General features: G+C 43.6%; 1 protein-coding gene across 1 annotated transcript; it reads left to right on the top strand.

The window, feature by feature from the left end:
- Positions 1-2,001: 2,001 nt before the first annotated feature.
- Positions 2,002-4,385, top strand: LOC139435968 (uncharacterized; the record flags this gene model as incomplete). Its single annotated transcript, XM_071207071.1, has 2 exons — positions 2,002-2,300; positions 3,485-4,385. Coding segments are annotated over 2 exons (1,197 nt in total), but the record flags the coding sequence as incomplete, so codon positions are not given.
- Between the last annotated feature and the right edge of the window lie 18,312 nt (positions 4,386-22,697).

Genomic DNA, 22,697 nt, shown 5'->3' with positions numbered 1-22,697 from the left:
AAACTTTTTGATGTTAAACACGACCAAAACTGAAGTTATTGTACTTGGCCCGAAGAATCTACGAAACAAATTATCTAAAGACATACTAACTATGGATGGCATTAATTTGGCCTCCAGTGAGACTGTAAGGAATCTTGGTGTTATATTTGATCAGGATTTATCCTTTAACGCCCACATAAAATCAATTTCAAGGACCGCCTACTTCCATCTACGTAACATTGCAAAAATCAGGCATATCTTGCCTCAAAACGATGCAGAGAAACTAGTCCATGCATTTGTTACTTCTAGGCTGGATTATTGTAACTCTTTATTATCAGGGAGTACCAAGAAGTCAGTCAAGTCGCTTCAGCTGATTCAAAATGCTGCAGCTCGTGTACTAACCAGAGTTAGGAAAAGGGACCACATTACTCCTGTTCTGGCTGCCTTACACTGGCTCCCTATAGAACACAGGATAGAATTTAAAATTCTTCTTCTCGCCTACAAAGCCCTTAATGGGCAGGCGCCATCTTACCTTAAAGAACTCATTATACCCTACTGTCCTACTAGGGCATTGCGTTCCAAGAATGCAGGGTTGTTGGTTGTTCCTAGAATCTTTAAAAGTACAATGGGAGCCAGAGCCTTTTCTTATCAAGCTCCACATTTGTGGAATCAGCTTCCAGTTTGTGTTCGGGCGGCAGACACCCTATCCGTTTTAAGAGTGCGCTTAAGACCTTCCTTTTTGATAAAGCTTATAGTTAGGGCTGATTAGATTCAGCCCCTAGTTTTGCTGATATAGGCTTAGTTTGTCGGGGGACATCTTACTTCTTCCTTCTCTCTGTCTATACCCGTGTACACTCATGTTCCGATTAACCCAGCTTCCCCACATGTCTTTCTTTTTGGTGTCTATATACGCCGGGATCCGGAGTCATGGATGATCCTGCGGTCCTGTGTCCTGGATCGCGAGCGCTGGATCTTGAGTCGTGGCTGTGGTCCTGGATCATAGGTCCTGGATGGATATCCTCGTGGATTCATCTTCCTATTATACACACATGCATTTCCAAACATTTGGACTACCTACTGTATGTTGCAAATGTATTATCTTTTCAATTTACACACGGCATCTATTGCACGTCTGTCCGTCCTGGGAGAGGGATCCCTCCTCTGTTGCTCTCCCTGAGGTTTCTCCCATTTTTCCCTTTAAACTGGGTTTTCTTTGGAAGTTTTTCCTTGTACGATGTGAGGGTCTAAGGACAGAGGGTGTCGTATTGTCATACTGATATTCTGTACACACTGTGAAGACCACTGAGACAAATGCAACATTTGTGATATTGGGCTATATAAATAAACATTGATTGATTGATTGATTGACAGCTAACCATGTGCATTATCCTCATTCTAGTCCCCGAACCATGGGTCACTATGACCAAAAGCCTCTCCAGCAGAGTCAGCCAGCCACCTTCACCTAACCCAGGTATCCAACTCATTCACTTCAGCCCCACAACCAGAGAGTATACTATGACCACCAGCAATATGTTGCAGCACAAGAAAGAACATACAGGGGTTCTACACCTACCATACCTGATCTCACTAACCCCCTAAACGCACCAGGAGCGTCTGCGCCGCGTTACGTTGCGGCTGCGCCGCGCTGCGACCTCCTCCTGCGACCTCTTCCTGCGACCTCCTCCTGCGACCTAACACACCAGTCGCGTTTCAAAACGTTACGGAAGCGGAGCGTCGTGTGTGCAGCCTCGCAGTTATTGTTGATTTTGGAATATTTCCTGGACATTTGTACTCCTACAAGTAAGTAGGCTACGTAGTTAAATGGTTTATGTTTGTGTCTGTTTAAATCGTGTTTATTGTTGTTATTTCCTATTTTGTTGTGTTGTAGACTACAGACACAGTTAATAATAATTGTAATATTCCAGTTCTAAACTACATGAATCAAAGATGTGTTGCTGTATTTTAGTGGTAACAAAATATGCATTCATCATAATTATTGTATATATATAATTTACAGTGCCTGTAAACCGGAGGAGAACGCTGGCATGTATTCTCCTACTTGAAAGACTACGGGGGGATGGGGGGAGGAGAAGGAGCCGGTTTTGGGTGCACCCCCTCAACCAGCAAAGGAGACAACAAGGTGATTTTCATCACCTCGTGGCTGAGCTGAGGCTGGACAGCCAACGACATCACCAATATTTTCGGATGAGTGCAGAGCAGATGGATGAACTGCTGTCCCTCCTGGGCCCTGAACTGACCAGACAATCCACACATTTCAGAGCTGCCATAGAACCCAAGCAGAGACTGGCTGTTGCACTGAGGTAAGATGCCCATTTCACAGACAATAAATCACTGACCACAAATTTAATAAACGTTTTAATTAGAAACATATCACCCAAAACAACATTTTAAACACCAACATCAAATAACAGCAAATCAACACAAAAAAAGGAACTATTTACAGTAAAAACAATATAAATTACAAGTCTTCATATTGAGACCCATCCTGCCATGCAGAGCCACTGTTGGAGAACAGCATGTTTGGGAATGGCCCTGTTGATTGGGCTTGTGGGGGTTGGGGTGGAGTTGGCCGAAGGGCTACTGGCCTGGAGGTGTGAGTGGAGTGTTGTGACGTGGGGGGATGGACAATTGGCTGCCAATGTTCCTGTGGTTGTGTACTCTCTCTTTGAAGACTATGGAAGGTGTTTAAAATAGCTATTTTTGCCCGATGTTTCCTGTCTATGTCCAGCCTTTGTAGCATAGGCACCAGACTCAGAGCAAAGTAGTATGACTCTTCAAGCTCTGAGTCTGGCATATGTGGTGTGGCTGGAGGTTCCTGCAGTAGAGAAATTAGTTGCTCCCCAAGGTCTGTGCTCTGTGGCCTCCTCTTTGTGGAACGCTGGGCCGCCGCTGCTGGTGTGGATCCCTGGGGGCTACGGGACCTAGAGGGCCTCCTCTCTGCAGAGGTTGTGGGTACCAGAGGTGGTGGGGCTGTAGGTGGTGTGGGTGTGCGTGGGCCTGAATATCCAGATGCTGCTCCTGGTGTAGATGCTCTCTCTATCTCTTCTAATGGGGAAGGATTTCCCAAGCTGCTTGTAGAACTATATTAAAAGAAACAACAACATGAAATCAATTAAAATATTTTTTCCTGGGATTAATTTATGCAATATGAACATATTTATGTAATTTAAAATAAAGTCTTTCATACCCTTTGCAATACATCATGACAAATTACAAAGTTACACAATTATATAAATAAAAAAATGTGCATACATACCTCCTTTGCTGTATATATGGCAAAATGAAGGACATTATATCTGAATACTTCCAGGCCTTCTGCGAGCCACCTGCAGATCCACTGGGGATGGACTTCTTCCGGTTTTTGACGAAAGCATCCCTCAGTGACTTCCATTTCGCCTTGCAAACGTCGACTGAAAAAAAGAATAGATTCCGATTAATAAAATGATTTCACTTATTAATTCTTTGCTTGTTTTTCCCTTCACAGATACTTGGCTTCCGGGGACTCACTGGTCAGCCTAGCATTCAGCTATCGCCTAGGATGCAGTACTGTGAGAGAAGCTGTCCATTTGGTGTGTGCAGCCATTGAAAAAATGATGATGGAGAGGTTCCTACCCAGGCCAACAGAAGACACGTGGAAGGAGGTTGCACAAGGATTCTGGGAAAAATGGAATTTCCCAAATTGCTTGGGAGCAATAGACGGAAAGCACATCGTCATCCAAGCACCACCACTGTCTGGGAGTCAGTACTTCAATTATAAGAAGACTTTTTCCATAGTGCTTTTGGCACTTGTTGATGCTGACTACAGGTTCCGAGTGATTCAAGTGGGGGACTTCGGAAGAAGAAGTGATGGTGGGGTGTATGCCGGATCGGATTTGGGGAAAGGACTGGAGGCCAGAACACTTCATGTTCCAACCAGTACCTCTCTACCTGGTGCTGCTCACCTGGGTGAGATGCCATTCGTCATGGTGGGTGACGCAGCTTTCCCACTCAAGCCATACCTGATGAGACCATACCCTGGAAAGAACCTCACTCAACAAAAGAGGATTTTAAACTACAGACTTTCCAGAGCAAGGATGGTGGTGGAAAATGCCTTCGGCATTCTGGCCTCCAGGTGGAGAATCTTCCATCATCGCATCAACCTGCACCCGAAAAACGTGGACAAGCTTGTGGTGGCTGCATGCATCCTACACAACTTCCTGCTGGCCCCTAGTGAAAACCAGAGGTTGCTGGATGAGGAAGAGCAGCAAGGAAGACACATGGCACCAGTGAGAAACATGGGAGGAAACAGGGCATCAAGAGAGGCCTGTAATGTGAGGGAGGCTTTCTGCACCTTCTTCAACTCTCCTGAGGGCAGTGTGTCTTGGCAGGACAGGATGGTGTGATTACTGGAACACACACAAGTTACGACAAAATGATTGAAAGATGTGTTTTTTCATTCCAGAGAATTCGAAAAAGCAAAAAAGTATTAGTTGTTGTACTCTCAAAGACAGGTTATTGTTGCATTTGTAAAAAACTGTTCTTTATTTTTTATATCCTATGTTATTATGTATTTTTTTGATAATACATTTCATAATAAATAGTTTTGTCTGACAAATGACTGCCAAATTATTCTTGTCTGTCCTCACAATTTATCTGACTATAAATTCAAGGTTATACTCTGGGTAGTTGTTTTTTCAATGATGTAAAAAAATATTACAAAGCAAAATGTAGTAGCCCTATATTTGATGAATTACTGTACTATTGTACAATGGCACTTGTGAAATACAATTTCCTGTTTTACTACAATACCTCAGAGGGAAATATTATTTCTTCATTTTACATTTTTCTGATAGCTATACTTTAAAATGAATACAAAATAAATTGAATATTAAAATATATTATCATTATAATGGGTTAAATAAAACTATTGATCCCTGGGCAAAATTCACAAGCTAAAGTATAGTTAAAAAAACAGTATATAACAATATATATGATGGGAATTTATGCATCTAGGTTTCTACAAAATGTTCTCAGACAGAAGGGTGTCGCTCTGACCATTGTCAGGCAATTATCATATGGATGTTGGGGGTTGTAATTAACATGATGCTTCCCCTTCTGTCTGCCCCATTGGCTTCAATCCTGTGTCTCATCTGTATATGTGATTGATTCTGTTAAATGCAATAACTCTTTATATAAATACAAAATCATATAATATATATATACAGTATATATATGTTTATATTTGGATATAGGAAATAAGATCTTACTTTCTTGTGAAATGCAAGTTTACTATTTTTTTTTAATGACTTTCACAACATGTTAAACTGAATGGCTCTCTACTGTACATACAAGTATTCATTAACTTTAAAACATTCATATTACCTTCCACTCCAATAACTCCACCGACTAAACACCAGACCTTGTCCTTTCTGACGTTGTCTTTGTAGTATTGATGGGTTATGTCATACAAAATAGTGTGTTTTTCCACTTCGATGATGATACGCTCTTCGTCCATTTTGGGTGTCGTGTTGTGAAAGGGGGTCTGCAACACAAGTTTATTTGGGGGATGGGCCTGGGCCGGATGAACGTTCCACTTCCTGCCAGAATTCAAAAATAGGATTCATCCTATATTTTAGAAATTCCTTGCGGCGAGGAGCTTCTGGGACTAGAGTGGCCGCGATTTTTGCGAACGCCGCGGCGCAGCCGTAACGCAGCGCAGACGCTCCTGGTGCGTTTAGGGGGTAAGAAGGATCCTGGTGAGTTTGCATGGCTGAAGATTGCCAGAAGACCTTGCCCTCAGAACCATCCGTCAGGATATTCAGACTCTGCACAGTGCCTCAGTTTCTTTCCAAGTCTCCACTATAAAGCAACCAAAGAACTCTTTCCATATAGACAACGCCTTTACTACTCAGCGCCTCGGGTTAGCTGAACATACCTATCCAGTGGTTACCCTTCAGAAAAGGTACAAGCACCTCCAAGACTTGCCTCTACACGGCTTCAGTCAAGTTTCACCCTTGTTGCTGATTGGAGCTGACCAGCCTTACCTCATAAGCCCAGTGGAACCTGTGCGTTTCGGACCACCTGGAGGTCCAGCTGCAATCCATACACGGCTTGGATGGACACTTCAAGGGCCGACACAGATTCTTTAGTTACAGCCTCACCAATGCCTTTTTATATCCCTCAGCCCACTTGCAGTCGAGTTGCAGCGCAACGTGGAGAAGCTATGGCAAGTTGACACCCTGCCTTACAGGTCTGAGAAGGAAGTGACCAGGTCTAAGGAAGACCAGGAAGCCGTTAACCTACTGGAGGCTAAGACAAAGCAACTAAACGTGAATGGAGTGCTTAGGTATGAAACACCTATGCTAAGGAGAAAGGATGCACCACTACTCCAGGCATCCAAGGAAGCAGTAATGCCAAGCCTCAGGAGTACAGAGAAACGCCTGGCTAAAGACCCAGAGAAGGCAGCTGCCTACAACGCAGAAATCTAGAAACTGGTAACCTCCGGTGCTGTAGTCAAACTACCAGTTAACGCGATCTCCCAACCAAGGGCATTGACCCCAGATGTCACAACGTTCTGTACTTGGAGTGATTTAGTGGAGGCCAAAGCCAAGGAACTTCAAGGGGCGGCCAGGCTTGGTGACTCATCGTCAACTGACTCTCCTACAGCAGAGATGTACACCAGGGCAGAGCAGAATGTTCTAAGACAAGTTCAGCTGGACAGCTTCACAGAAGAATACCATCTACTAAAGTCTGGCAAACCTATCCCTTCTAGCAGTCGTCTCCTATGCCTCGCGCCTCAGTATGACACAAACTGCGACCTTATTAGAGTCGGAGGCAGACTTTCGGCAGGCAGAGGACCTTGATCCAGTAGTTATGCACCCAGTTGTACTTAACACTAGCCATTCGTATACCAAGCTCCTCATTCAACAAGCTGATGCTCTTCTCTGTCACCCTGGACCTGAGACTGTTCGCCGAGCTTCGCCGCACAGTATGGATCCTGCGTGGACGAGAGGCTGTTAGGCGGCACCAGCACAGCTGTACCGAATGCCGTAGATGGAAGGCAAAACCTGCTTCCCAACAAATGGCTGACCCACCCGTGGCCCGCCTCAGGCTATTCAAGCCTGCCTTTTACTCAACTGGCATGGACTGCTTTGGCCCCTTTCTGATCAAAGTGGGACGACGCAATGAGAAGCGGTGGGGTATTGCGTTCAAGTGCCTCACCACAAGGGCAGTTCACATTGACCTACTTACCTCTGTCGATACAGACTCCTTTTTAATGGCCTTCAGAAGGTTAATTGCCAGACGCGGGAAGCCATCAGAAGTCTACTCCGACAACGAAACCAATTTCAAAGGTGGAGAAAGGGAGCTCAGGGAAGCATTCACCACTACGTGTCCAGAGCTCCAGCAGCAACTGGCTAAGCAACAGGTCCGTTTTCGCTTTAACCCACCAGCAGCACCACACTTCGGTGGCGTGTGGGAACGAGAAATTCGCTTAATCAAGACTGCTCTGTACACTACCATTGGCTCTGATAAAGAAGTGAGCGGTGAAGTGCTCACGACAGTTCTTACTGAAGTTGAGAGCATCCTAAATGCAAAACCCTTAGGGTATGTTTCTTCCGACATGGCTGACGTTGATCCTGTGACCCCTAACGTCCTGCTCATGGGTCGAGCTGACTGCCCCAGGTGGAATATCCTGCATCAGAACTGCTAGGGCGGCGGAGATGGAGACATTCACAGATATTAGTTGATCGTTTCTGGTCTGCCTTCTTGAGACATTATCTGCCTAGCCTTCAAATTCGAGGCAAGTGGCAGAGACCAACAGAAGACATCAAAGTAGGAGCGGTTGTACTGCTTGTCGACCCACAGCTTCCACGAGCATTATGGCAGATTGGACAAGTGACCAGAATATTTCCTGGGCAAGATGGTCACATCGGAACAGCAGAAGTGAAGATACAGGACAAAACCTACACCCGGCCTATAGTTCGTCTTATTGTCCTCCCAGAGATCCACGACGAGGACAACAAGGTAACAGATGCCTCATCTGAGTAGTTAGCCTTTCTATGGAAACCAATTTACACCGCAAATTGGGGGGTGGCTATGTTGGAAAGCCTGCTGACTGTTACTCCAGCGCCCTCTGTTGGCGGCACGCGCAATTACAACTATCAAGCACATGGACCACAGCTGTTAGGAGAAAAGGAGAGAAGCACCTCATGTTGACAGAGTGCAGCCTGGACCTTTGGTGGCAACGTGGTGTGTGGGAGTTTTGTGCGTCGCTGACCAACAGTAAGTTAATGTTACTCACACGGGACTGGACAGTAGTGATGGCAAAATGAAGCTTTGAATGAAGCATCGAACCACTTGGACAATTGTGTCGGAAATAGGTTTATTTCTCGAAGCTTCAGTTACAGCGACCTCTCCTGGCGAAGTGCAAGGCTGCAGTGGGTTTAACGTATCTTTGCCTTGAAATAATGAACTGAATATTCGATGCACACACACACTAAGACTGAATATCATGTTCTATTTGCAATTAAAGATTGATAATTGTGTGTATTGGGTTATTGAGAAGAGACTAGAGAGTGCTGGAATTTTTTTTGGGCGGACAGGGCCTTTTATCAGTTATTAAAGTATTAAAGTTGAAAAGCAATTATCAAAAGTTTGACTATTCTGGGCATTGAACCAGGTGCGAGGAGGACATCGCCGCATCCTGGCCACCGGCTCTATCCACTGGGCTATCTATTCCTTAAACTATTGAAGTGTTTTTATAGTAATTATTGTCTTTTTGTTCACAACTTCTCCGCATTTCGAAGTGTTTCACGAGCCAGAATCACCTATCTTTTTTCCTGGCTTGCTCTATAATGATCCAATTAAAATGCAATACCAACAACTCAACACAACAACGCAAACTACGACAACAACCCACAAATTGTGCATTGTTTAGAGCGGTTATAAAGTGTTGAGGCGCTCAAATTCGAAACTGTTTCAACCTGTCACCTGTCAGAATCGAGACGAGGCAGTGCATTGAATCACCTGATTGGACGGCGAACCAGTGAGTTGATTCATTCAGGAAATGAAGCAGTTGCTGCTTCGGACGTCACATGTCACGTGATTTGAAGCAAGCTTCGAAGCACTGCTTCTATGGAATAGAAGAAGTCCAGGGTTGAAGCTCCGTTCGAAGCTTCAGTGTCAAACTGCCATCACTACTGGACAGTATTAAGCCTTTCACGGCATATTAGTTGTTTTGGAGTTTGCTAACTTAGGTTATTATTGACATGTTGAGCTAAGCTAACGAAGCTAATGTTAGCACTATGTAGCTCCATTTGAAATGTTATGTTTGACCCTGTTGGCAATTCCTAATGTTTAGATGGCATATTAACCTTTTTTTTACTGTAAGTTAAAGGAACTATCTGTGCAGTATATTTCATGTTTATGTGGAATGGTTTTATTACAACCTGCCTGTTGAGCAGTAAATTAGCCTTGTAGAATATATTATTTAGTACTATTAAGCACTGACTTTACTCGAGTCAGACTCGAGTCGCATATTTTTGGACTTGAGACTTGCTTGACTAAGAAACACAATAATGTGCTGACTGGAGGTGCCAAACATTTGGATTCTGCCAGTGAAGTTACACACATTTCTGCGGTTACAGTTCTGTTGCTTTTCTGATTATGGCTTGTCACCAACATTTCCAACTGTATAATGCAATAACTACGAATGACTTGTCCCCTTTGTGGTGTTAGCTGTTATGCTTTTATTGTGATAGAGCTAACAGGATGTATGAGACCGGATGTGGACACGACGGGTCAGGCTTCTACGAAATGACATGGAAAGTACAAGCCTGAATAAAGTAACCACCATGCTCTAAAACCGTCTGTATTACTTTACGCTTACCACGACATGGTGTCAGAACGTGGGCAGCGGTAAAGAGCTAGGTTGAAGTTGGAAAGAGAGTTGTGAAAAGTTAACGTCTGCAAGCGGCGAGATGTTAGACGACGACGGAGCTGCAGCCGCACCGGCTGCACGGCCTCCACAGCCTCCCCAGCTACAGACTAATGCTAACGCTCCTCCGAGCGCTACGTTCACCATCCAACCACCTGAAGCATTCGACTTTGCAAAGCCTCAGGACTGGGAGCGATGGATACGTAGGTTCGAGAGATTCAGACTGGCCAGCAACCTCCATCTTAGCACAGAAGCTAACCAGGTGAACACGCTGATCTACTGCATGGGGGATGAAGCAGACGACATCCTACGGGGTCATGATTTATCCGACGCACAGAGACAGCAGTACACTTCGGTAAAAGCCACACTTGAAACGTACTTTGTACCTAGAAAGAATGTGATATATGAGAGGGCAAGATTCAATCAGAGAGTGCAGCAACCAAACGAGGCTGTAGACGCTTTCATTACTGCATTGTATGCCCTAGCAGAAAACTGCAAATACGGAGCACTCCGCGACGAGTTAATAAGAGACCGGCTCGTAGTGGGGTTGAGAGACACCAGTCTAGCTGAGAGGATGCAGTTAGACAAGGATTTGACGCTCGAAAAAGCAGTCAATATGGCCAGACAGTCCGAAGTGATTAAAAGGCAGCAAACAGACCTCAGAGGAGGGGGTAGAATAGACATTGATGCAGTAACAAAAGGCAGAAGACAATACCCATTCACCCCAAAGTCCCCTCATCAACCAATGCACCCATCAACAAAACCACAGCCATCATCTGATCGCCAGTCATGCTACAGATGTGGAAAGTCCCCTGGTCATGCACATGCACAGTGCCCAGCCAGAGAGGTGACATGTCATGCATGTGGAAAGAGAGGTAATTACAGTAAAGTATGTAAATCTACCAAAGCAGTACATGCTGTAGAAACAGAAAGTTGCTATGATGATGATGACACTCCCTTGTTCCTAGGCTCAGTAGATGCAGGTTTAGACCCATGGTATGCTGATTTGACTATAAGGGACCATAAGGTCAGGTTTAAGATAGACACAGGAGCTGATGTCTCAGTTATTCCAGCCCAGACCTACTATGCCATTGCTGAGAGCAACACACAGTTAGCTAAGCCTGACAGACCACTATTTGGCCCAGGTCGCATGCTTCTATCTGTTTTAGGCAGATACAGAGAGTCACTATGCAAAGGAGAGCAGGTGATACAGGAGGATGTTTATGTTGTCAATGACTTAAGCGTAGCCTTGTTAAGCAGACCAGCAAGTGTAAAGCTTAAACTAGTCTACAGAGCAGACAGCATAGAGAAGTCAGAGATGGAAGAGTCCTACCCAAAGTTGTGTCAGGGTTTAGGTATGATGCAGCAGCCAGTGTTGTAGTCAAGTCACCAATTCACGAGTCCAAGTCACCCTCGAGTCACCACTCTTCGAGTCCGAGTCCAAGTCCGAGTCACCAAGGGAGAGTCGTAGTCGAGTCCGAGTCCAAGTCCGAGTCACCCAAGGAGTGTCCAAGTCGAGTCCGAGTCCGAGTCATCATTACCTGTGTTCGAGTCCGAGTCCAATTCCGAGTCACTTAAGAAGAGTCCAAGTCAAGTCCGAGTCACAAGTCTTCATGTATTAATCTTCGTGGATATATGTTTTGAAATGTAGCTGCTCCTCTACATTGCTGTTATCCTGTATAGCACCTCTTGTAATAGGTGCTATACAAATATAAAGCTTATTTCTAATATTCATATTATTATTATATATAAATAAACTATATTTAAAATGAGTTACCTTTTAGAGAAGTGATTATATTTGTATGCCAATATTTTCCTATGGTAACGTTTTCGTTTTGCACTTTTATTTTGATAGTAATAAGATTGGGACTCTTATTTTGAAGGAACTTTTACGGGTTAAATCAGTTTACCAATAAAGATTTAGCCCCAGAAAGCACATGGCTACTTAGCATGCAAAATGACTCATTCTGCATGTTAAGTAGCCATGTGCTTTCGTGTTATCGGCTGAATCTTTATTTATTGATTAGATCACGTTACTCTGATGATAGTGTTCAAGACAGCCTATATGTCTGAACTCGATCCTTAGAGTAATGTGTTACGGAGCCTTCTCTTCTATATTGTTTCCACATAACGAGCATTTTGCTCTTTTCCAATGTGGAAGCAGAATGTGTGAAAGCATACAGCACGATGCGGGGTGTGCCTGTAGACATCTCTAGACTGGAATAGCGGGGCCCAGTACGTGAACTCGCCATACAGGATAGAGGACATCAGACTCCAGAGAAAATGTGCTCGAGTCCGAGTCCAAGTCGGAGCGTCAATGTACGAGTCGAGTCCGAGTCATCGTGGGGGGGGAATTCACGAGTCCGAGTCCGAGTCCAAGTCATCCTGTGCGAGAATTCACGAGTCCAAGACCGAGTCGCGTCAATCAGTGCGCGAGTCCGAGTCAAGTCACGAGTCCCGAAAATCAGCACTCAAGTCCGACTCGAGTCCGAGTCCAGGACTCGAGTACTCCATCTCTGGCAGCAGCCATACACTATTAAACTCAGGCCAGACGCGATTCCCTATTCCCTGGCCACACCTAGACGGGTCCCCATCCCTCTACTCCACAAAGTGAAAGAGGAGCTCAAAAAGATGGAGGACATTGGGGTCATCTCCAGAGTTGAAGAGCCGACCGACTGGTGTTCAGGCATGGTTCCGGTGCCTACAAAGACTGGCTCAGTGCGCATCTGCGTCGACCTCACCCGCCTCAACGAAGCAGTTCGCAGAGAGAAATACATATTGCCTTCAGTTGAGCAGACAATTGGATCTCTGGCAGGAGCCCAGATCTTCAGCAAGTTAGATGCCAACAGAGGATTTTGGCAGGTTCCATTGTCCCCCGAGTCGGTACTGTACACAACGTTCATAACTCCCTTTGGGCGCTTTTACTTTAACAGACTGCCCTTCGGCATAGCGTCAGCCCCAGAACATTTTCAGCGGCGCATGTCAATGATTATCGACGGGCTGCAGGGGGTTGTATGTCACATGGATGATGTCCTCATCTGGGGGAGAGATCAACAGCAGCACAACATCAGACTACACACTGTCCTCAACAAGCTCCAAGACGCCGGGGTCACACTAAACATGGAGAAGTGTGAGCTAAGCAAACGTGAAGTCAAGTTCCTCGGTCATATTCTGTCAGCTGACGGCGTGCAGCCAGACCCAGACAAGGTAAAGGCTGTCATGTGCATGAGAGAGCCGTCCAACACAGGAGAGGTTCGCAGTTTCCTGGGAATGTTAAACCAGCTGGGAAAATACATTCCAGGTCTAGCCGAAAAGGACAAGCCGCTGAGAGACCTTCTCTCAAAGAAGTACCAGTGGGTCTGGGGCTGTGCACAACAGAAAGCGTTTGACCAGCTGAAAAATGATCTCACATCACCTCCAGTGCTGACACTTTACGACCCCAACAAAGAGCTGAAGCTGTCTGCGGATGCCTCTTCCTACGGACAGGGTGCGGTCCTCCTACAGAAGGAGGGAGAGCAGTGGAAACCAGTCGCGTACGCATCGCGCTCTATGACAGAGACAGAACAGAGGTACGCCCAGGTGGAGAAGGAGGCGCTAGGATTGACATGGGGGTGCGAGCGTTTTAGAGACTTCCTAATTGGGAAACATTTTGCCATGGAAACTGACCACAAGCCACTTGTCAGCCTGCTAGGTCACCAGGCACTCACTGAGCTTCCTCCCAGGATCCAGCGGTTTCGACTCAAACTCATGAGGTACAGTTACACAATCTCACACACACCTGGCAAAGAGCTGTTTACAGCCGACACTCTCTCACGCTCACCTGTCAGTCAAAACTCAAGTTCAAAACTGACAGACAACGACTTAATGGAAGACACAAACATCTATGTGGATGAAATCATCAATAGCATGCCCGCCAGCTCAACATACATGGCACTACTGAGAGAGCGACTGCAGGAAGACAGTGTTTGCTCGGAGGTCATGTCACACTGACAGAGAGGATGGCCTGACCGCAGCCAGCTCACAGGTCCAGTTAAAACTTACTGGCCTGATAGAGCTGTACTTACTGTACATAATGGACTCCTGCTCATGGGCTCCAGACTAGTCATTCCCACAGCGATGCGCAACACTGTCCTCGATGCACTACACAAGGGACATCAGGGGATGACCAGGTGCAGAGAGCGGGCCAGAGAGACGGTATGGTGGCCTGGCTTGAGCGGCCAACTAAACGAGCTGGTGAGAAATTGCAAAACATGCATCAAAGAGCGCGGCAATCCTGTGGAGCCATTAATGTCCAGTGAGCTCCCAGAGAGACCATGGCAAAAAGTAGGTTCTGATTTATTCACACTCAACCAGGATAACTACCTACTAGTAGTGGACTACTACTCTAGGTATGTAGAGATTGCCAAACTAACTCCCACACGATCTCAGGATGTTATTGTGCATCTCAAATCAATATTGTCTAGACATGGGGTCCCAGAGAATTTTTTTAGTGACAATGGCCCCCAGTACTCCAGTCAACAGTTCAAGGACTTTGCAGTAGCCTACGGGTTCAAACATGTCACTAGTAGCCCTAGGTTCGCTCAGAGTAACGGGGAGGCGGAACGTCACGTTCAGACTGTGAAACAGCTGCTAAAGAAAGCTAAGGATCCGTATCTGGCGCTGTTGGCCTATAGAGCTACACCACTTGCTAATGGCTACAGTCCTGCCCAGCTCCTCATGGGCAGGAGACTGCGCACTCCAGTGCCCCAGCATCCCTCTCTACTCACCCCAGAGCTTCCAGACAGCACTGTTGTGGCAGCTAAAGAAAGGGAGAGGAGGGTGAAGGACACTGCAAATTTCAACAAAAGGCACCGTGTGAGAGATCTAAGTCAGCTCACACCAGGTCAGCCAGTGTGGATTACAGATACAAAGTCTCAAGGCACAGTGGTTTCGTTGCACTCAGCTCCACGTTCCTACATAGTGGACGGGCCTTCAGGCACCATCAGGCGGAACAGACACCATCTTGTCCCTTTTCCAAAGACTGTACCACACACACCTCACACTCCAACACCCAGCACACCACCCCAACCAGGTGAGCCTACACTGGGTTCTCCAGAACGCCCTGAGTCACCAACACAGACTCCCAAGGGACACACACCTGTCTGTACACACACACACGGCCCTACCACTAGGTATGGCAGAGTGGTGGTAAAACCTCACAGACTGGACTTGTGAACTGGGGGGGGGGAGACAAATGAATGTGAAAGAAAAAAAAGACGATGTGAAAAGGGAAGAATGTTGAATAATTGTGTGTTTTGATGTTTAGATCACTTATGCTCACAAAGATATTGCCTGACTCAGTGGTTGTTTTTTGTTGTTTTTCATGAGAAGCCTTAATGTTCTATTTTTGAGTAAATTGCTATGTGATTGTGCAGAAAGAAGTGTGATGACATGTTCTGAGGTTCTTGCAGAGTTTTCAGTTTATCACCTGATTTTGCATGTTCTGAGTCACAGTATATAAATGTGACAGTCTGTTCTGTTTTCTTAAGAAAGGGAGATGTGGTGTTAGCTGTTATGCTTTTATTGTGATAGAGCTAACAGGATGTATGAGACCGGATGTGGACACGACGGGTCAGGCTTCTACGAAATGACATGGAAAGTACAAGCCTGAATAAAGTAACCACCATGCTCTAAAACCGTCTGTATTACTTTACGCTTACCACGACACCCTTGAAATGTCTTTTTTTTACAGTTGTAAATGTTAGAGTTGCTGTTGTTAGATGTCATTATTTTCATTTCTCTAAGGCACCTCTGAGTCATCTAAATTGTATCGAGTATAGCATCCTATCCAGTTGCCTTGGACTCATACAGATAACATTTTATACTGCAGATCAGAATAGATTTTATTTAATTGACTTATGATGGTAAAAATGCAGTGAATAATGAGTGGTTTGTCTTGTATAACCATGCATTAAAAATTAGTGAGTCTGTGCTTCTAAAGCCTTTTACGATTGATTCAGTTTGGACTCATACAATGATCATTGTAGATGACCTCCCTTCGTCATCAAATTGCACTGAGCCTGATTTCCTAACAAAACTTAAGAGCCTAATACACTGGGGTGGCAACGGAAAATAGTGTCCCTCTATAAAGGTATTTTAATTTACCTTAATTATCCAAATTAAATTCCAATTGAAATCCCAAATCTGTTGCATAAAAGGCGAGCAGTTATCCATCCTCAGACAGCAGCCCTGGACAATGTTAGCCGTCTCTGACTCGTTTGGTTTTCTCTGAGGATCATAGCATGCTGTGACTGGTGGCACTCTACATCACTTAAATTCTCTCTGATTTTAGACCCAGTTCAAAGAAGTTCCCTGCTGGCTCCTTTTGTTGCGAGCCATCAAAACATTCTGTAACACTTCAACTCATTTTTTTTCTAATTTGAAACAAGGCAGTGACAGGTTTTAATTAATATTTCATTAACATAGGGAGGGGGGGACCCCATGCTTACCCTTTTGGTAGTGATTCCTATCCAAGACTAGTTTATGGTTCAGGATTTCACATCCCAATTGTGGGAAGAATCACTCCAATATCTCACGTCTTGTTTTAACAGCATGTTGGCCTAACATTGCCGCCTCAGCACATTAACTATATTTACTACCAGCCTTTTCCACAGGAAATTGCCTTGGCATGGTGAAGGAGGAGAACCGGGAAGGCATTTCCTAAATTTAAGTCCCTCTACAATTTATACATTTCCATTAATGTAATTCCAACAGTGTCATCTTGATGTGGCCGTAGACTATATAGACTATTTCCTTTGTGATCTGTTAATGCTTATAATAACTAATGTCGGGGGCAAAATAGGAGGTGTCACGCACACACTGCAATAAACTGTATATCATCGAGGGCAGCGATGGAGACAGAGCTACATTGCATTGGCCAATTTCATGTTACATCACAGAAGGCTGCATGGTAATGGATTTGCATGCATGTGTGAGTGTGTGGATGTCTGTGCATGCGTCTTCATTCAGCAGCTGGCCCATGGAAATGAACGGGCCATAAAAATACCCATCTGTAGTATATCCTCCGTCCTTCACAGAGTAATTGAGCAGGAAACTACCCAACTCTGTCAACTCCATTTATTTTATTTCCTTGTGAATTCAAACTCTACGATAGCTTGTCAGTCTTCCTGTTACTCCCCAATGTGTCTTAACAGGATGCTAGTTTCTTCTCCCTCCCCATCTTGTGATCACACCTTGTGACCTCTGAATCTTTTTTTTCTCCTTGTCAGTCTCTGTCTTTGCACACGTTCACAAAGTAGTCCCAGTTTGCAGCAACACGACAAAGGTGAGATTGACTGCAGTGTGAATGCTGCTGCAGACCTACCTGACATGGGGGGGAGGAGATATCGGAGATGAAATAATGGGACAAACACTCGCATAGAATCTGTCTGGGGAGGGAGCTGGATCTGCTGATATGACCAAAGTTCTTTCGGGACATTGATTAAACAATATTTTTCTTTGAGACAGTGCATTGTGGAGGGAGCGAGATAAAGCAGGATGGAGAGACTTTGTGGGTGTGTGGGAATCTGATATTTTCACATTCAATCATCCGCCACAACAGTCTCACAAGGAAGAATCTGTAAATTAGTTTTTACTTTCAAGTAGACCTCATGTGGTCTTTTCACTCACTCTTAGTGTGATTCAACCGCTGATGCCGGCTTGACATTGCAGATACCGCGGGCAAACACTCTGATGTTCTGCTCACACCCATCATTTGAAGCCATGCCAGGAATGGAAGCTCCTGCTGTGTGAACAATCTGATGACCCTCCTCCTTATTTTTTTCTTTAAGGAGTAGCACACGAGACATCTCAAAAAGTGATAATGATACAATAGTATCTTTTGTCAGAAATGTATTTGAATTGTCTCCATTCTTTCAAAGGCTATTTCTTTCTGTGTACGACATTTACATGGTTTATTTTCTCTGCCAACATCAATGCAATCTCTCTCTGTGTGACACCGAGCCTCTTTGACAACAGCTGTACTTTTAGCAGACACAAAAAGCACTAAGCAGCAACAAAACCCAATGATAAAAGCTCTGCGGCAGCATTTTTATTGTGGCGTTGTTTGGCATTATCTATTATTATTTGTTTGAAGCCTTATAAACCTCTCTTTGTTCTTGAGCTGAGTCTCTCAAATTTAAAATGCATGCAGTATTTGCTTGAATAATACATGAATTGGTTCTAGACCAGAATAATGACCTTGCAAATAACATTAGAAATAATTGAACATGTTCCGTTCGATCGAGCCAAAAAATCTAAATGTTCAATTAAATTAAAATCCAATAACACTGGTACTATGTTAGTCTATTTTGTCAAAGATTGGTATTTTATATTACTTTTTTCTATGACAGCGGTAATTTCTATGTGAAGGGCGGTTTCAAATGATACTTTTTTAGTCATTTTAAAGCACAATAGAACCGTTCCTACTGCTTCTGACTGTTTCCTTTACAGCTGTAACGTGAAGTTCCTTTCAGAAGATCAAATAAGTCTTATCTTGCATATGTATGACCTTGTATTGTATGTTACTTGCAGCACCATGTTGGCAGAATGGTCCTCCACACATGAGATGGAAAACTTGAATCATCTCTCCCGTGGCCCCTGAGGGACACACATCTCATATCCGACTGTGCCTTCAATGTTTCCCAAAGGAATACCAATCCTCCCCTGAACAAAAAGGTATGAATTTCTGAATCAGTCGCGCCCATGCAGGTAATCCAGAGTGGTTCTTTCACACATTTATTTTCTGCTACATTGGAGTAATTGGAATGGCGACAGTACTATCCCTGTAAACACATTGTAATTGAGCTCACTCAGGAAATGGATGTCTGTGTTTTACAAAGTACATGGGCGCTGGGCTTTAACACAGCACCCAGCTGTTCTCAATATCCAACTGCAGAAGTGTTCTCACTCAGGTGTTGCTGCGAGGAATGCTGCAGTGTTCGGAATGATCTCAATCGGGATCTAGATCTTTAAGAACAAACGCACTGCTCAGTGACATCACTTGCATCACCAGAGACGTGTGGCGGGGGCGCACAGATATGGAAGTCTGTGAAAGCATGCCATTATGAAAAGGTGGTAGTGGGGGTTGAAAGTAGCACTTAGAGCTATCTTCTTAGCTACCTTTCACACCTGACACTATGCCTTAAACATGTCCTGATACTATCACAGTAAATAGATTTCATGAGTATTTGATGCATGCACACATTAGGATTCCCAAAATGCATCATGATATAACCCTGAATTCCTGAAAAATGCAGCTATTAACCTGTGCTCTGAAATGTATATACGCAGTAGAACAACCTTTTTTTATAGAATTAATCTTAAGATCCACAGTCAGTAATTTATTTCATGACTGCTTGTTAACATACGGATGTCATCGTCCCTCAAATTATGATGTGGCTTCCTGAGAAAATATAACACAGGCTGCTACTTGGCCTCAGACATGGGATGATATTGTAATTGATGAAAATGTTTAACAAAATATAGCATTTATTTTCTAGTCATATAATTCCACCATACTGTAATATTTTTATTTTGATATGTATTATTAGCCTTCTTGGCTGAAACATGTATATATAAAAGGCTGAGAAAACACAAACGGCTTCCTATTTACGGATCCAGCAGCTACGGAGGAAATTGGCCACTTTTCAAATGTACGCCCCATATTCACCCTGGTTTTTGAAGGAGACATCTGACTTTTTAGCTGCTAAATGCTCCACCATGTTTAGCAGTTAGATTCTCACTTTGTCCCTCGGACATTTGGGGCTCAGAAGACAGGGGTTCCTTAAGACTTTTAGAAGAAAGACAAATGCCTACTCAAGCTGGAAACAAATGAGCAGTAAAAGGGGAACCAAAACAATGAGCTGAAAGACACTTACATGCTTAAAGGGTAGGGATGATGATTATCTGATCCTCGCACTTGATCTCTATAGCATCCCCTTTCCCTTTACACAGCCATTTGATACATTGTTACAGTAAAACATATGTATTACAGCTTCTTTAGCCATATATTTGTGTGGGCGGTGCTGGCGAAGTCCATAGAGACTTGGCTTGGCAACTGGAAGGTCACCAGTTCAAGTCCCGGCAAGACCAAGTGCTACCGAGGTGTCCCTGAGCAAGGCACCGTTCCCTACACTGCTCCCCGGGCGCCGTTCAAAATGGCAGCCCACTGCTCCTAACACTAGGATGGGTCAAATGCAGAGAAAAAATTTCCCCACGGGGATTATAAAGTATATCAAAAAAATATTCAATATTTTTGATTTATGAGGTGCACATGTGGCCTGGAGGCTCTGAACATGGGGTTTGTAGTTTGAGGGAGGAAAATCCCAGATAGTACTGGAAGACTTTTTGAAAAATATATGTAGAAATATTTCTAAATGATAAAAGAAGCTACAACTGGTAGAAAGCGAGATAATGAATCAAGGACATTCAATTATTCAAGGCGAGTATGTCCAGAAGAGTTTTTGTTGCACAAGCTTTTAATAGTTTGTGGACGATTGAGGAAGAGCCCTCTCTAGTCATGCAATGAAATAAAAGAGACTAAGGGCAAAGGCAATGCAATGTTTAAAGAAAGAAAGCTGGAACACATTTTGTTACAGATTAGAGCCAGAAAGACTCATTCAGAAGAAGTTTTTCAAGTCTGCTTGAAAAGAGTTGCAGCTTGGGAAGTTCTGCCTTTTGTGATCAATGAAATGAATAATCTGCTTGAATGTTTTAGTGTCTGTTTTATCAGTAGAATGTGGCTTAAATATTGCAACTGTGTGCCTGTGGTGCTTAATCCTTAGCAAAGTTAGTCCTACAGTCAATTCAAGAAATGTAGCCTTGATCCAGGACCACACCATACTACTATGTGTGGGATCAAGGTTTGAATTCTTAATATGCTACTTATAACGCTATGATGGACAGACTTAATGCAGCATAATCTTGTTTTTGCTTCGATGTATGCACATTGGGATTGATTTGTCTCCCCAGCCTTTAGACTAGAGCAAACAAGCCCGTCCTTCTGCCCACAAACTGAAACGGTGTACTTTATTTATCTTGGCATAGATAAAAGCCAGAATGTGCAATGAAATGCCATCCATAACATTTCGATTTTTCAAAAATGGCCTAGTCCAAAATCTGGTTACAAATGGTTGCTTACTGAGAGGTGTTAATGAGGACATTTCTAGCCAGAATATTTTTGTTCTTCTGATTATTTGTATCCTAAATCAAGATGTGCTTATTCAAGAGCATTTGTGAGAGTGTATTGTAATGCCACTCCACACAAAAATACATTTTTGGAAATGTAAGATGAGGACTGGCAGTGAGGAGTGATAACGAAACTGAATGCACAATGAAGAAAAACATGCTGCTGGAGTCATATTGACTCACATGTGGCAGCATGGAATTAATTTAGATGTGATTGCATCTGCAATGATTATGGATGACCTTACAAATCCCAACTGGAAAAATGTTAAACAGGTAATAATAGATTGTGCTCAATAAGACGGTGTGACTCTCCAAGCTGCTTTTAATATGTTTGTGCAAACAACGAGAGGCAATGACTTTCTGTGAGTAAGAGGAACCTGCATTAGATCCTTTATTACTTTCACAAACTCCACTGTCGCTTTGAAGACTGTCCTGCACCTTGGTTTATCAGTCATGTGACTTTGCCCGTCAACCGCAGATTAAAAACTGTTAACCCTGTCAAAGAAAGGCTTGTCTAAATGTAAATAGGAACAGCATTTCTGGGTGAGCTTTCCCTCCTCCCAGTTCTCTCAGCTGTAATGGATAACACTGCAAAGCCGGCAATTACTCACTGTCTCTCGCCTGCACTGTTTTCATTACACCCTTTAGGATTAGTCCTATGAAAAAAAAGAAGGAACAAAATTAAAATGCAAGCTATTTATGTTGATGTTTAGTTCAACCTGTTGAAGATCTGACCTCTGCAGCGACATCCTTGGCGTCCACCTTCTGATTGATGTGTCCTGTTGGTGGGCTGGAGATTAAGATTTGGACTTTATAATTAAATTGATACATTACTAACAGAGCAATTCAATTTGCATTTAAACACAATTAAAAAAACACAAACTAATTCTTAATGTGTGACATGGGCTATAGTTCAGAACCATATTTTGAAAAATGGTAATGGTAGATCAGAAGCATTTCAAAACCGTCATACTTGCTGGATGATGTCCTTTTGTTGTTCTGTTTATGCTTTTATGTTTCATGTGGAACTACTTGAACAGGTCTCCCTTGGAAAAGAGATCAATGATCTCAATGGGATTTTATCTGTATAAATAAAGGTTTGAAATGAAATGAATACTTATCAAGTCATTAATTGCTATTTTGAGATTAAAACTGAATACTAAATTATAACGGGGTTAATAAATGACTATTTTTTATTTCATTTTTAAGTACCCTGTTTTTAAAAGCATATTTTTCTACATACCAGACAGCATATAGCATATAGACAGCAAAAACGTAGGTGCTGCTAATAGCTTCTATCAATGGCTCTGTTTTGACAGTCGCACTTGATGGAGCTGAGCCATCGTTAACCAAATGTGTTGAACTTGTGCTTTTCCTATGACAAGTCCAAATGTCTTCTGTAAAAGAGGACCAGGAAACCAACCAAAGCAGCTAAATGGATTTCAGTTAATATATTAGATTATTTTCTAGGGGTGGGGGAAATAATCGATACAGCGTAGTATTGCGATATTTTGCGTGGCAATATTGTATCGCTACACGGACGCCAGCTGTTGTT

Source organism: Pseudochaenichthys georgianus, chromosome 21 (genome assembly GCF_902827115.2).
Source record: "Pseudochaenichthys georgianus chromosome 21, fPseGeo1.2, whole genome shotgun sequence".
In the NCBI taxonomy this organism is placed as follows: domain Eukaryota; kingdom Metazoa; phylum Chordata; class Actinopteri; order Perciformes; family Channichthyidae; genus Pseudochaenichthys; species Pseudochaenichthys georgianus.
The sequence above is the reverse complement of the archived record's forward strand: the minus strand, read 5'-3'. Positions and strand labels throughout refer to the sequence as shown.